We start from the raw sequence: 14,629 nt of genomic DNA on the forward strand, positions 1-14,629 counted from the left end.
TAAAAAAGAAGGAACTCTTGCCATTTGCAACAGCATGGATGGAACTGGAGAGCATTATGCTAAGTGAAATAAGCCAGTCAGAGAAAGATAAATACCACATGATCTCACTCATTTGTGGAATATAGAGAACAACATAGACTGATGAACAGGGACAGATCCAAAGACAGAGAAACAGCGATCAGACTATCAATCCCCAGAGGGAAAGTAGGGGAGGGTGGGGGTAAGGGGAAGAGATCAACCAAAGGACTTGTATGCATGCATATAAGCCAAACCAATGGACATGGACAACAGGGGGATGAGAACATGGGGGGTGGAGAGGTTGGGGGTTAATGGGGGGATGAGGACACATTTGTAATACCTTAACCAATAAAGAAATTAAAGATAAAAAAAAAATTGCCCAGGCACAATCTTACACGGTTCCACTTCCTCCAAGCTCCAGTCCTGGGGGACCCAGGCACATATGGGGAGGAACTGGATTGTCTGGCATGGGGGCAGGAACTCGGGGTCGGTTTTCTCCCAGACAGGGTACTTACAGGGAACATTGTTCCGGTGCTGGTACCTCCCCTATCTCAGGGCTGACTAGCAGCCATATCTGAGTCTCCCTCAGCCTGGAGTAAACTTTGTTCCACCCTGAAGATTCCCTGAGACTCTGCCCCATCAAGTTTGTAGCCCCACCCAAGCTGTTTGCAGTTGCTTTTCCATATGAATGGCCTGTCCTGGCTCAGGCTTCAAATCTTGTTAAAAATCTCTCAAACAAGCTGAAGGTGGTAACATCATGCCCCCAAACCTATCAGTAAAAGGCCCAAGACCCGCACTAGCACCAGCCTGCCTTGCTTCACAGGCCCAATACAAGTAGCAGTCATCTGCAGACCTCTCTGTAGTTCCTGCTGGGTGACTCCAGTGGCTGACTTTGCACCTCCCAGGAAGCCCCAGAGCCAGTGCACCCATTTGACAGCCTCAGACCATACCATATTACAACTCTACACATCCACAAGTAACACACTCAAGAAGCAGACTCAGTGAGCACCAAAACCTCCCTTAAGTAAGTCCTGCTCCATAGGGGTGTCTCCTGCATAGCAGCTCTCCCACTGTAGTCGCAGCTGGTCCTTATAGCCAATTGGCCTGGAGGTCAACTCCTCCCAGTGACGCCAACAGCAATCAAAGCTCAACTCCAATACGACTGCACACAGCCCACACAGTCCCTAGAGTGCCATATCAGGTGACCGGGGAGGCTGAGCCATTGGGTCCTACAGGACACCTACTATACAAGGCCACTTTACCAATTATAGGAGACATAGCAGCTCTACCTAATACATAAAAAGAAACACAGGGAAGCAGCCAAAATAGGGAGACAAAGAAGCATGTCACAAATGAAAGAAATGGAAGTGAGAAAACTGCTGAATACAGAAATCAAAACCATGTTATAAGCTTACTCAAGGATCTTCATGAGACTTTCGAGGATCTTAGTGAGAATGTCAAAGACATGAAAAAGGACCAGTCAGAAATTAGGCATACACTAACTGAAATAAAGAATAATTTACAAGGTTTCAACAGTAGAGTAGAGGATTCTGAGAATCAAATCAAGGATTTGGAATATGAGGAAGCAAAAACCCAATTAGAAGAGCAAAAAGAAAAAAGTCCAAAAATATGAATATAGTGTAAGGAGCTTCTGAAACAACTTCAAGCCTACCAACATTTGCATTATGGGGGTGTCAGAAGGAGATGAGAGAGAGCAAGATACTGAAAACCTATTTGAAGAAATAATGACAGAACACTTCCCCTACCTGGTAAAAGAAATAGACTTACAAGTTTAGGAAGCTCAGAGAGTCCCAAACAAGAGGAACCCAACGAGGCCCACACCAGACACATCATAATTAAAATGCCAAGGCTTAAGGACAGATAGAATCTTAAAAGCAGCACGAGATAAGCAGTTAGTTACCTACAAGGGAGCGCCCATAGTACTGTTAGCTGGCTTCTCAACAGAAACTTTGCAGGCCAGAAGGGAGTGGCAAGAAATACTGAAAGTGATGAATAGTAAGTACCTACAACCAAGATTACTCAGCAAACTCTCATTTAGAATTGAGGGTCAGAAAAAGAACTTCACAAACCAGAAAAAAAGTAAAGTAGTTCACCATCACCAAACCATTATTACATGAAATGTTGAAGGGTATTCTGTAAGAATAGGAAGGAGAAGAAGGAGAGAGATAAAATATATCAACAGTAAAAGGCAACAGATACATATCTATCAACAATTGAATATAACAATCAAAATAACCAACCATAAACCTAATGAACAAAATAAACTGGTGAATAAAATTGAATCGGCATAGAAACATGGAATAAATTGACAAATCTCAGAGGGAAGTGGGTGGGAAGGGGGAGAAGAGATTAACCAAATGTCTTACCTATCGACATGGACAGTAGGGTGGTTTAGGCCTGGGGTGGGCCAGGAACTGAGTGGAGGGGACCAATGGGAGTAAAAAGGGTGACCTCTGTAATATTCTCAACAATGAAGATTTTAAAGAAAAAAATAAGTTGGTAGAAATAATTAAGTGAATTTTAGTGGACTTCTCTATGGTTTTTGTTTTTTATACTGTACTGATACTATTTTTTTCTATCTTTTGCAGTCAGATGTCCAATATGATGAATCAAGCAAGACTCAAAGTCCTCAGAGCGAGAGATGATCTTGTTACAGTGAGTAATTAGTCTCTATTAGTTATGAAATTATAATATTTATTTGCCTATTAATAGAGAACTCACTAGTTAACATTAGCTAATTAAAGAGTTGAACTAGTGGCCCCATGCATGGATTTGTGCACATTGAAAGGAAAATAATTAGAAAAAATATTTTAATACTGCTATTTGCCCTTTCTCCATCAGCCCCTTGGAGCCAGGTGGCGGCCCCGCCACCCGCCACTGCCACTGGTCGCTGTCTACGGGGCAATTGGTGGAGCGATCGGGCTCCCACCTGGCTCCCTCAGTGCCTGGGAGCCAGGCGGTGGCCCCACCCCTCGCCTCCATCACTGGTTGCCATCTGCGGGGCTATCGGGGCCCCTGCTCACACCCACCTTGGCCTAGCGCTGCCCGCTCATCTGCTCCACCATCCCGCTGTGGTCCCACTCTTGTTGGGGCCCATTGGGAACGGCAGTGCCTCCACTGCCGCCTGCTGCCAGTGCTGCGTCGCTGACACCTGCCATGTTCCACATCGCTCCCTGTAGTCAGCGCACGTCATAGCGAGCGGTTGAACTCCTGGTCAAATATCCGCCAGAGGGGACAATTTACATATTAGGCTTTTATTATATAGGATGATTTTGAGAGAGAGAACATAAGTATAAAAATGAATAAGATATATTCCTGTCTTAAAGGACCCTCTGATCTAACAGAACTCATAGACCCTTCTGGATCATATAGCATGTCATGGATTGACAACATATATGAGGGTGATAGGCACTATGGAGTTTAGAAATGTAGGCTAGAGTTAATATAAGGCATAAGTACAGGTTAAAGAGGTTCGCCTACTTAAATAGAAAGCTTCATTGAAGTTTTTATTTTATTTTATGGGGACTATCATAAATAAGGTCCATGTATGAGTGTATAGGCTAAGTTTAACAGGGAAAAGGTTAAACACAAGAAAACTATTTGGGCCCTAACCGGTTTGGCTCAGTGGATAGAGCATCGGCCTGCGGACTGAAGGGTCCCAGGTTAGATTCTGGTCAAGGGCATGTACCTTGGTTGCAGGCGCATTCCCCAGTAGGGTGTGTGCAGGAGGCAGCTGGTCTATGTTTCTCTCTCATCGATGTGTCTAACTCTCTATCCCTCTCCCTTCCTCTCTGTAAAAAGTCAATAAAATATATTTTAAAAAAAGAAAAAGAAAAAGAAAAAGAAAACCATTTGGGAAGTATTGTTGTCCTAGGAAGAGGACAGAAAAGCTCCAGAAACATGCCATTTAGTTGGGAAAGCCTAGAGGTATTAGAATTGTATTCAGGAACTAAACAAGGATGCCTGCTGATATTCCACTGTTATTCATTGTTATTTTAGAGGACCTAGATTCCTTATAAAGTGGAGAAATAAGTTATATAAATATTGGAAAGGAAGAAACAATTATTTTTGCACATATAATCTATACAAAAAAAAATCCAAAAAACAGTAAGAACTGGTAATTCTTTCAAAAGATGACTGGTTACACAGAACTTACAGAAATTGAGTTTTTCTCTATGCCAACAATAACCAATTAGCAAGTAAAATAAAAAGTAAATCTCTTTATAATAGCTACAAAAATTATTTAATTTTGGGGAATAAATTTAAGTGAATAAGACCTATATGAAAAAGCTATAAAACTTGAGTAAATGGAAAACATACCATTTTCTTGAATAATTAAAGAAACAAACTGATTCCATAAGATGTGGTTTATATTAGATTAATCTGGCATGGTGTCAGTGTTGACACATTTTATAGGAAGACATTCCAGATGTTGATTACTGATTGATTCCTCCTCTTCCACGTTCAACACCAAATACTGAATTTCAGGCCTCGCTAACTAGGAGAATGGTCGTTTCACTAACAAAAATGAGAAGTTAGAAGGACAAGCTGTTTTAAGAAAAATAATCAGCTCGCCTGGCTAGTTTGGCTCAGTGGTTGAGTGTCAACTCAGGAACCAAGAGATTGTGGTTCCATTCCCAGTCAGGGGACATGCCTGATTGTGGACTTGATCCCCAGAAGGGGGTGTGCAGAAGGCAGCTGATTGATAATGTTCCCTCACATCGATGTTTCTAATTCCCTCTCCCTCTCCCTTCCTCTAAAATCAATACAATTATATTTTAATAATATTTTGTTTGTTTTTTTCTAATTTTAAAATACTAATTTAAGTTTTTATTGGAAACTGCTTTAAATCCTTTAAAATATATAAATAACTACTAGTTTGGCTTTATAAGGAAATTTTAGTTGTCATGGATATAGCATGATACCTAAAGTTCAGATCAGTCATTTATTTATCAAACTAGAGGCCCAGTGCACGAATCGTGCACCAGTGGGGTCCCTTGGCCTGGCCTGTGGGATTCGGTGGAAATCAGCTCTACGACATCCCCTGAGGGGTCCCGGATTGTGAGAGGGCAGGCCAAGGTAAGGGACCCCACCGGTGCACAATCAGGGCTGGGGAGGGACGTGGGAGGTTGGCCAGCCAGGGAGGGACCACGGGAGGGCTCCAGGGCATGTCCAGCCCGTCTCGCTCAGTCCCGATCGGCCAGACCCCAGCAGCAAGCTAACCTGCCAGTTGGAGCATCTGCCCCCTGGTGATCAGTGCATGTCATAGCAAGCAGTTGAGCGGTCTTAGCATATCATTAGCTTATTATGCTTTGATTGGTTGAACAGACGACTGGACAACCGGACACTTAGCATATTAGGCTTTTATTTTATAGGACAGCAGTTCTCAACCTGTGGGTCGCGACCCTTTTGGGGGTCGAACGACCCTTTCACAGGGGTCACCTAAGACCATTGGAAAACATAATTACATATTGTTTTTGTGATTAATCACTATGCTTTATTTATGTTCAATTTGTAACAATGAAAATGCATCCTGCGAACAACAACAACAACAACAAATCACAGACACTCCACAAAACTGGGATCTTAAGCCAGCCAAAGGAATGACATTTCAATTTTTCATTTTTATTTTTTTAGCTTTTTTTTTTTTTTTTTTTGCTTTTTTCTTTGTTCTCCTTATTTTTGTTTGTTCCTTTATTTCCTACTTCTTTTCACATTATTTCTTCAACCACATGAGAAGCAGACATGTGAGCGGCACACTCTTGTCCAGGGAGCATCAGCCCCGTGAGCAGCCTGCCTCAAGCCTAAGAGCAGCAGCCTCACGTGGCCTGCCCCTGTCCAAGGAGCAGCAGCTGTGTGAGCGTCCCGCTTCCCCATCTGAGGAGGAGCAACCACATGAGCAGTCTGACCTGTCCGAGGAGCAGCAGCCGCACGAGCAATCTTCCTACGTCTGAGGAGCAGCAGCCCTGTGCAGCCTGCCCCCATCCAAGGAGAAGCAGCTGCGCACACCCTGCACTAGTCCGAGGAGCAGCAGCTGCACAAGCATCTTGCCCTCGTCCAAGCAGCAGCAGCCGCACGAGCAGCCTGCCCAATCTGAGGAGCAGCAGTTCTGTGAGCGGCCCGGCCCCATTCAAGGAGCAGCAGCAGCCCACCCCGGTCCGAGGAGCAGCAGCCACAACAGGCTGCACCTGTCCAACGAGCAGGAGCCGGGTGAGTGGCACGTCCCTGTCCGAGGAGGAGCAGCAACGCGTGCAGCTCACTCCCGTCCAAAGAGCAGCAGCCTCGCAAGCAGCCCACCCCTGTCTGAGGAGCAACAGAGTTGCAATCAACCTGTCCAAGTCCTAGTAGCAGTAGCCCCACAAGCAGCCCACCACATCAGAGGAACAACAGCAGCGTGCAGCCAGCCCCCATCCAAGGAAGAGCAGCTTCGTGATCAGCACACCCTCTGTCTAAGGAACAGCAGCTGTGTGTGAAGCCTCCCCCCACCAGCCAGAGGAGCCACCACAGCTGTGAACAGCACCCACCAGAGGAGCTGCTGCCAACTGAGGAGCAGCTGCTACCACAACCGCCCAAAAAAAGGCTAAGGGAGTTTATCACCACCAAGCCAGCCATGCAAGAAATGCTAAAGGGACTGGTGTAAAAAGAAGAAATAACAAGCTCAGAAAGAAAACAGCCACACACACAAAAAAAGAAATGGCTACAAACAAGTACCTTTCAATAATAACTTTAAATGTAAACGGACTAAATGCTCCAACCAAAAGACATCGAGTGGCTGAATGGATAAAAAAACATGACCCATACATCTGCTGTCTACAAGAGACCCACCTCATTAGAAGGGACTCACACAGACTGAAAGTGAAGGGATGGAAAAATATCTTTCACGCAAATGGAAAGGAAAAGAAAGCTGGGGTAGCAATACTTATATCGGACAAAATACATCTCAAAGTGAAGGCCATAACCAGAGATAAGGAAGGCCACTTCATAATACTAAAGGGATCAATACAACAAGAAGATATAACCCTGGTAAACATATATGCACCCAATGCAGGAGCACCCAAATTCATAAAAAAACTCCTGGAAGATATCAAAGGAGAGATCGACAACAATACAATCATAGTAGGGGACTTTAATACACCACTGACACCACTGGATAAGCCCGCTAGACAAACAATCAGCAAAGAAACAGCAATCCTAAATGACTCACTAGATCAGATGGACTTAATTGACATCTTCAGAACACTTCACCCCAAAGCCATGGAATATACATTCCTCTCAGGTGCTCATGGGACATATTCAAAAATAGACCACATATTGGGTCACAAGCAAAGTCTCCACAAATTCAAGAAGATTGAAATCATAAAAAGCTTCTTCTCAGACCACGATGGCATAATGTTAGAAATAAACTACAATAAAAACAACCCAAAATACTCAAACACTTGGAAGCTGAATAGCATGTTATTAAATATTGATTGGGTTACCAATGAGATCAAAGAAGAAATTAAAAACATCCTGGACACTAATGACAATGAAAACACAACAATCCAAAACCTATGGGACACAATGAAAGCAGTCCTGAGAGGGAAGTTTATAGCTCTTCAGGCCTATCTCAAAAAGCAAGAAAAAATGGTAGTAAATCATCTAACTCTTCAACTCAAAGAATTAGAAAGAGAGCAACAAGAAAACCCCAGAGTGAGCAGAAGGAAGGAGATAATAAAGATTAGAGCAGAAATAAATGACATAGAGACCAAAAAAACAATACAGAAAATCAATGAAACCAAGAGCTGGTTCTTTGAAAGGATAAACAAGATTGACAAACCTCTAGCCAGGCTCACCAAGAAGCAAAGAGAGAGGACCCAAATAAACCAAATCAGAAACGATAGAGGCGAAATAACAACAGACCCCACAGAAATACAAATGATTGTTAAACAATACTATGGACAGCTCTACTCCAACAAACTAGACAACCTGGAGGAAATGGACAAATTCCTAGGAAAGTACAACATTCCAAAACTCAATCAGGAAGAATCTAAAAATCTCAATAGGCCAATAACTATGGAAGAAATTGAAGCAGTCATCAAAAAGCTTCCAGCAAACAAAAGCCCAGGACCAGATGGCTTCTCAGGGGAGTTTTACCAAACTTTCAAGGAAGAACTAAAACCTATCCTCCTCAGACTACTACAAAAAATTCAGGAGGAAGGAACACTTCCAAGCTCATTCTATGAAGCCAGCATCACCCTAATACCAAAACCAGGTAAAGACAACACAATGAAAGAGAATTACAGGCCAATATCCCTCATGAACATAGATGCCAAAATCCTCAACAAAATCTTAGCAAATCGGATCCAACAGTACATCAGAAAGATCATACACCATGACCAAGTAGGATTTATCCCAGGGATGCAAGGATGGTACAACATCCGTAAATCAATAAACGTAATACATCACATAAACAAATTGAAAGAAAAAAACCACATGGTCATATCAATTGATGCAGAAAAAGCATTCGACAAAATCCAACACCCATTTTTGATAAAAACTCTCAGCAAGGTGGGAATAGAAGGATCATACCTCAACATAATAAAAGCCATATATGACAGGCCCACAGCCAACATCATACTCAATGGACAAAAACTAACACCATTTCCCCTAAGAACAGGAACAAGACAGGGATGCCCACTCTCGCCACTCCTCTTCAACATAGTCCTGGAAGTATTAGCCATTGCAATTAGACAAGAAGAAGAAATAAAAGGCATCCAAATTGGAAAAGAGGAAGTAAAACTGTCCTTATTTGCAGACGACATGATATTATACATACAAAACCCTAGAGACTCCATCAAAAAGCTACTAGACTTAATACATGAATTTGGCAATGTAGCAGGATACAAAATTAACCCCAAGAAATCTGAGGCATTTCTATACACCAATAGTGAACTTTCAGAAAGAGAGATTATAAAAACAATCCCATTTACCATCGCACCAAAAAAATTAAGCTACCTAGGAATAAACTTAACTAAAGAGGTAAAAGACCTCTACTCAGAAAACTACAGGACGTTGAAAAAAGAGATAGAGGAAGACATAAAGAGATGGAAGAACATACCATGTTCTTGGATTGGTAGAATCAACATCATTAAAATGTCCATACTACCCAAAGCAATCTATAAATTCAACGCACTTCCCATTAAAATACCAATGGCCTACTTCAAAGATCTAGAACGAACTCTCCAAAAATTCATCTGGAATAAAAAAAGACCCCGAATAGCTGCAGCGATCCTGAGAAAGAACAAAGTAGGTGGGATCTCAATGCCAGATATCAAGCTGTATTACAAAGCCACTGTTCTCAAAACTGCCTGGTACTGGCACAAGAACAGACATATAGATCAGTGGAATAGAATAGAGAGTCCAGAAATTAGCCCGAACCAATATGCTCAATTAATATTTGACAAAGGAGGAAAGAACATTCAATGGAGCCAAGATAGTCTCTTCAATAAATGGTGTTGGGAAAATTGGACAGATATATGCAAGAAAATGAAACTAGACCACCAACTTACACCATACACAAGAATAAACTCAAAATGGATAAAGGACTTAAATGTACGACAGGAAACCATAAAAATTCTAGAAGAATCCAAAGGCAACAAAATCTCAGACATATGCCAAAGCAATTTCTTCACTGATACAGCTCCTAGGGCAGTTGAAACTAAAGAGAAAATGAACAAATGGGACTACATCAAAATAAAAAGTTTCTGCACAGCAAAAGAAACCATCAACAAAACAACAAGAAAGCCCACTACATGGGAGAACATATTTGCCAACATTATATCTGATAAGGGCCTAATCTCCAAAATTTATAGGGAACTCATACAACTTAACAAAAGGAAGATAAACAATCCAATCAAAAAATGGGCAAAGGATCTAAATAGACACCTTTCAAAAGAGGACATTCAGAAAGCCAAGAGACATATGAAAACATGCTCAAAGTCACTAATCATCCGAGAGATGCAAATCAAAACAACAATGAGGTACCATCTCACACCTGTCAGACTGGCTATCATCAACAAATCAACAAACGACAAGTGCTGGAGAGGATGTGGAGAAAAAGGAACACTTGTGCACTGCTGGTGGGAATGCAGACTGGTGCAGCCACTATGGAAGACAGTATGGAGTTTCCTCAAAAAACAAAACATGGAACTCCCATTTGACCCTGTGATCCCACTTCTAGGAATATATCCCAAGAAACCAGAAACACCAATCAGAAAGGATATATGCACCCCTATGTTCATAGCAGCACAATTCACCATAGCTAAGATCTGGAAACAGCCTAAGTGCCCATCAGTAGATGAATGGATTAGAAAACTGTGGTACATCTACACGATGGAATACTATGCTGCTGTAAAAAAGAAGGAACTCTTACCATTTGCAACAGCATGGATGGAACTGGAGAGCATTATGCTAAGTGAAATAAGCCAGTCAATGAAGGAAAAATACCACATGATCTCACTCATTTATGGATAATAAAGACCATTATAAACTTATGAACAAAAATAGATACAGAGGCAGAGTAGCCTCCAACAGACTGTCAAACTACAGCAGGAAGGCCCGGGAGGGTTGGGGGGCAGGAGTGGAGGGTAAGAGATCAACCGAAGGACTTGTATGCATGCATATAAGCATAACCAATGGACATAAGGCACTGGGGGGTAGGGGAGGCCAGGGGATTGTCAAGGCCGGGGAAAAAAAGGAGACACATGTAATACTCTTTGTAATACTTTAAGCAAAAAAACAATAAAAGAAAAAGAAAAGAAAATACATCCTGCATATCAGATATTTACATTACGATTCATAACATTAGCAAAATTAGTTATGAAGTAGCAACGAAAATAATTTTATGGTTGGGGGTCACCACAACATGAGGAACTGTATTAAAGGGTCACGGCATTAGGAAGGTTGAGAACCACTGTTTTAGGATGTGTGAATGCTTACTAAGTGATAATAAGTGATAATCTCTAAGTATTAGAGATATAATAAAAGTAAGTCCTTGCTTTTGTGGAATTTAACATCCTAGTAGGTTGAATATAAGTCGTGTTTTTAAAAATACATATAGCCCTAACTATTTTAGTGTAGGCCTGCAGGCTGAAGGATCCCAGGTTTGATTCCGGTCAAGGGCATGTACCTTGGTTGCAGGCACATCCCTATTAGGGGGTGTGCAGGAGGCAGCTGATCGATGTTTCTCTCTCATCGATGTTTCTTACTCTCTATCCCTCTCCCTTCCTCTCTGTGAAAAATCAATAAAATATATTTAAAAAAATAAATAAATAAACATATAAGAAAAATCTGGGTTTTTCTTCTTTTTTTTATAAATTTTTTACTTTTTCAATACCAGTGCTTCTCAACTTTTTTTCTTCTCTCCAGAATATTTACACAATTGTTATATTAGTACATTTTACTAACATCTCCCATCATACACAGTGATTTTCAAATTTTTAGGGAGGGGAGTTTTGTGGAATGAACATGTTTTTATAAATGGAAAAGATTCAACTTTAGATAGTTTTTCAAAATATTGTTAACCATCATTTTCTTCAAGAGATGGGCTAGAGGAAAAGGGTTACATTTCATAATTTTGAAACACAAATCAGCAATTCTAGTTCATACCACATATCTTCCCTAAGTAACCAGAGAATTTGTCTGCTTACCACTGAAATCATCACAAATAAAATTCTCTCTCTTTTCAGTACTAACTTGATCTCCTATATTTTCATTTCATAATTGTGCTGGGTTTCCTTGAGACAGTAAGCTATTTGAATTTCAGAATATACTTAGGCTTGTCTTGTATTTGCTAGGCCCTATAAGTGTCTGCAGCCTATCTGGATCTAGACAGGAGAAAATATTTACATACAGGCAAATCTCTGGTATTTTGGGTTTGATTCCAGACTGCCTTAAAGCGAGATTGCAATAAAGTGAATCATAATCTTTTTGCTGGTGGAAGGTTTTGCCTTCAATTTACAAAAACTACAACATGAAGTACAATAAAGTAAAGCACAATAAAACAAGATGTGCCTATACAGCCTTTTGAACATAATGTTAAAAAATTAGTCAGTGGCTAGGAGGTGGGATGGAGCAAGTTGAACAAAAAACACAGCCCTTAATTTGACAACACATGCAGGAAATAGAAATAGTCTAGTAGAGTGGGTAGTGGTATGAGATGAGGTAAGACAGACATTTGGGTTCAATTAACAGAGCCTTGAATGCCTGTTGAAGATTATGGACTTTATCCTTTGGCTAGTTCTCAAACTTTAATAGGCATAAAAATCCCTTGGAGGATCTTAATATTTATATCCCAGAGATTTTTATATTATTGTCAGGAATCAGTATTTAAATAAGCAGCTCAGAGTAATCTTATTGTTGGTCTGGGAACCTCATTGAAAACTACTGTTGTAGTCTGAGATTTGTGTTAGAGAGACCTGGCAACACTGGGGAGTGGAAGCCAAAAGGTTATGGCTTAACTTTCAAGTCAGAAGTAGAAAGGCCACAACAAAAAAGACAAGAACCTCATTCCAGAGATACTAAAAAGATAGAGTACACAGGATTTGGTGACTTACAGGTTGTGATGAGTGAGTGGAAAGGAATTAAGAATGACTTAAGGGTTACTGAGTTAGGCAACTGAATAGATGGATGAAGGTTAGAAATACAGAAGGAAAGAGTCCAATTAAAAAATGAATAGAGCAGTCAAAGAAAGACAAGTACTGTAAGATTTCACTCATGTGGAATTTAATGAACACACTCAACTACCATGCAAAATAGAGACAGACTCATAGAGAGTAGGCAGGCAGTTGTAAAGAAAACAAATATTTTATATTTACCCACCAAAAGGTGGGGGGGCAGGAGGCGCAAAGACCTGAATGGACAGTTCTCCAAAGAAGACAGATAGGACAAGATGCCCGATGTCACTAATAGCAGAGAAATGCAAATTAAAACCATAATAACACTTCACAGCTGTCATTAATAAATCAACAAACAAGTGTTGAGGATATGGAGAAAAGGGAACTCTCATGCATTGTTGGTGGAAATGCAGATTGGTACAGCCACTATAGAAAACATGGAAGTTCCACAAAAAATGAAAAAACAGGCTCAGCCTGCATGGCTTAGTGGTTAAACATTGACCTATGACCCAGGAGGTCATGGTTCAGTTCCCGGTCAAGGCACATGCCCCAGTTGCCGGCTCAATCCCCAGTAGTGGGTGTGCAGGAGGCAGCCAATCAGGGATTCTTTCTCATCATTAATGTTTCTGTCTCTCCTCTCCATTTACCTTCCTCTCTGAATGTGTGTGTGTGTGTGTGTACATTAGAGGCCCGGTCCATGAGTTCGTGCACAGCCAGGGGGAGGGGCCCTGGGCCGTTGGCGGGCCAGCCCCGCCCCCCCTGGTTGAACTCCTGGTGGGGGGGACAATTTGCATTTTACCCTTTTATTATATAGGATAAACATATCCTCAGGTGAGGATTTAAAAAAAACAAAACAAAAAACTTGAACACAATGGTAATTTAATATAGTATCTTATGCTTCAAGGAATCAAAGTAGGAAAAAGCACAGTGATCTTTTGATTTGGTAATTCAGGATGTCATTTCTGACTTTTACCAGAGTGGTTTCATTTGAATGAGGGTAGAAAGCTAGATTGTAATGGCTTGAGGAGTGTGCAGTTGAGGAACTGAAGAGGTTGACCTATGTGAACTGTCAGTGTTTTGGTCCCGTTAGAACAGATGTATAGTCCAAGTATTCTGTAGCATGAACTTGAATTCAGTATACAGTTGGAGCTTTAATTTTTCTAATTTATATTGAGGAGTTTGTGGAAATAAACATTTATATAATTTTAGTTCTAAAGACATTTTGTAACCCTTTGCAGTCTAACTTGTTGCCATCTAGTTATTTACAGTTTAGCAAACTACAGTAAACAAAAGACATGGCAGGGTGAAGAAACACTCTCTGTAATGATAGAACAAATAAGGTCACACGTACATAAAAGCACACACATGCTTTAAATGGATTTTGCTATTTTATTTTTTTATATATATGTTTTTATTGATTTCAGAGAAGAAGGGAGAGGGAGAAAGATAGAAACATCAATGATGAGAGAGAAACATTGATCGGCTGCCTCCTGCACGCCCCCTGCTGGGGAGTGAACCCACAACCCGGGCATGTGCCCTTGACCCCGAATCAAACCCAGGGCCCTTCATTCCACAGGATGATGCTCTCTATCCATTGAACCAAACTGACTAGGGTATGATTTTACTATTTTAAAACATTTTATTTCTAGCTTTATCCATAGAAGAAGAAATTATGAAAGGAAGTTGTCAAGCAGTTCGTTAGAACAAAGATATTGACAAAAGATAAAAGAAAGGTGAAAAATAGAGACCAGGATGAAAATGAAAAGGAAACAGGCAAGGTGTTTTGCTACCAAGTTTGGTCTCTGTTGCAGTCTTTTAGTTATTTTTCTCTGCTGTTTATCTTTTTTCCTTCCCTGCCCAGATGCTTTCCAGGTTTAAGAGCTTTGGAATCCCTTTGAGGTTTGAATGTCTGTTTCACTCCATCCCATACAATGAAA

At 41.0% G+C, this 14,629-nt stretch overlaps 1 protein-coding gene across 2 annotated transcripts in view; it reads left to right on the forward strand.

The window, feature by feature from the left end:
* The window catches only part of ATP6V1E1 (ATPase, H+ transporting, lysosomal 31kDa, V1 subunit E1), a 56,723-nt gene that overhangs the window by 33,054 nt on the left and 9,040 nt on the right, over window positions 1-14,629 (forward strand). For both annotated transcript variants that reach the window (XM_014529924.1, XM_005882195.2), the window contains exon 4: window positions 2,628-2,694. In XM_014529924.1, coding sequence (XP_014385410.1) covers window positions 2,628-2,694 — 67 coding nt within the window. The remainder of the gene's footprint in view (window positions 1-2,627; window positions 2,695-14,629) is intronic.

Source organism: Myotis brandtii, unplaced genomic scaffold, assembly GCF_000412655.1.
Source record: "Myotis brandtii unplaced genomic scaffold, ASM41265v1 scaffold7, whole genome shotgun sequence".
In the NCBI taxonomy this organism is placed as follows: domain Eukaryota; kingdom Metazoa; phylum Chordata; class Mammalia; order Chiroptera; family Vespertilionidae; genus Myotis; species Myotis brandtii.